The following is a 1854-nucleotide window of genomic DNA, read 5'->3' as shown; positions in this document are numbered from 1 at the left end:
GAGGGTCACGCTTCCTATTTAAAGAGGAGGAAGCTGAGGCCTGGAGACAAAGAGTGAGGGCAGCGACTTGGTGTGGGGTGGAGAGCGAGGCGAAATGCACCGCCCCGCAGACCTTGGTTTTCTGGACCTGTGCAGTGGGGGAGGGGAGGGGAGCTTCCTTCCACTGAGAGAGGAGGGGTCACGGGAAAGCTCGGTGGGAGGGCGTTTTGTGGCAGGCCCTGTGCTGGATGCCGGGAATGCAACAGTGACCGAACACAGACCTGTCCCCCCTGAGCTTACGTCCTAGAGGGACAAGCGGACGGGGAGCTCTTCGACGATGGCCGAGGAAGAATGTGAAGAAAGCCAACCACAGTGCAGTGAGATAGAGTGACTTGTGGGGGGCGGGGCGAGGGGGCACCCCCCTGACGGCGAATGGCCGAGGAAGGCCTCTGAGGAGGCGTTCCCTCCCAGGCCCGAGTTACAAGGGAAGGACTAAGGAAATGGGGTCCTACGCACTGGGAACCGCATGTGCAAAGGCCCTGGGGTAGGACTGTGCTTGGGGCCCGGAAGGAACGGTGAGGCCAGTGTGGCTGCAGAGGATGTGAATGAAGGGGAGGGGGTAGGTGAGGGTGGAAAAGGGGCTCGGCAGCCTGGGGTGGGCCTCGTGGGCCACAGTGAGGCCTTTGCTTTCACTCGGAGCGAGCCAGAGGCCATGAATCTATCTGCCCAGTAATTCCATTTCTCTGTCCACTTCCTCTGTCCTCAGGCCCCGTGGAGAACTGACCTCCCGAAGACCTGAGCCCCCTGCACCCCCAGAAGAGGGGTTGAGAGTAGAATCCTCTGTGGATGACGGAGCCACTGCCACCACCACAGACGCCGCCTCTGGGGAGGCCCCTGAGGCTGGGCCCTCCCCCTCCCCCACCATGTGCCAAACGGGAGGCCCTGGCCCCCCACCCCCCAGCCTCCCTGACGGGTCCCCTGACGCCCCTGACCCCCTCGGTGCCAAATGAGGCAGGAAGCCCCTCGCCCCTCCCTGGAGAGCCACCTTTATTGGAACTGAACTGAACTCTTTCGGGCCTGGAGCCCCTCGGCACAGCGGAGGCCCCTCCTCACCCACTCCCGGCCCCAGACGGGGCTGCAGGCTTTGGGGACCTGGACCCCCCCATCTCGCGTCTCCCCTTCCCCGCCCCAGCCTGGCCCCTGGGGGGGCCTCTGGTTCAAACCTTCGCGTGGCATTTTCACATTATTTAAAAAAGACAAAAATAACTTTTTGGAGGAACACGGGGCCTGTGTATGTTTCAGGGAGCGAAAAAGGGTGGCTGCAGGGAGTGGGTGCCGCCCAGGAGAAGCCGCCGTCCTCACCGCCCCGTTTGACAGACGGGGACATCAAGGCTCAGAAAGGCAGAGGGGCCCTGGCTTCCCCTGGATTCCATGTCCTGTCTGCTGCTGGCATCACCGACCTCGGCTGCGGCCTCAACTTGCAATTCAAGAGGTGACAAGGAGCCGGCGAGGGTTGGGGAACGTGGCAGGTTGTGGTCAGAGCCGTGTGTCCACCAGGTGGCCCGTGGTGGTGGCCAGAGGCGGTGCCAGGGCCAGGGCTGGTGAGGGGGCGTGCCCAGAAGTGACCGGCACGCACACCGGATGACCACATCCCTCCTGGCTTCTCAGAATGGCGCTGCCTGTCCCTCGAAGACCAGGATTTATCTCCCTGCCCCTGGTGGCTCTGCCTCAGCTCACCTGTTTGTCCACGTGACCACCCACCTCCCTGACATGCTCACCTCTTGCCTTCCCCCTAACCGAATCTCTCCGTGGGCATCTTTGGCATTGTCCTTGTGAGCCCCCTGTCTCCCCAGCCCAGTCCCGGCCCCCACCCAT

The 1854-nt window shown here is 63.1% G+C and overlaps 1 protein-coding gene across 1 annotated transcript in view; it reads left to right on the top strand.

Annotated features, from left to right (window-relative positions):
- The window catches only part of LOC105310174 (serine/threonine-protein kinase LMTK3-like), a 4079-nt gene extending 2819 nt beyond the window's left edge, over positions 1-1260 (top strand). The window contains exon 3 of the mRNA XM_023526605.1: positions 746-1260. Within this exon, the coding sequence (XP_023382373.1) occupies positions 746-762 (17 nt within the window). The 3' untranslated portion in view covers positions 763-1260. The remainder of the gene's footprint in view (positions 1-745) is intronic.
- The last annotated feature ends 594 nt before the right edge of the window (positions 1261-1854 follow it).

The sequence above is a fragment of the Pteropus vampyrus genome, unplaced genomic scaffold, assembly GCF_000151845.1.
Source record: "Pteropus vampyrus isolate Shadow unplaced genomic scaffold, Pvam_2.0 Scaffold1332, whole genome shotgun sequence".
In the NCBI taxonomy this organism is placed as follows: Eukaryota; Metazoa; Chordata; class Mammalia; order Chiroptera; family Pteropodidae; genus Pteropus; species Pteropus vampyrus.
Note: the sequence above shows the minus strand (reverse complement) of the source record. Positions and strands in the feature narration are given on the sequence as shown.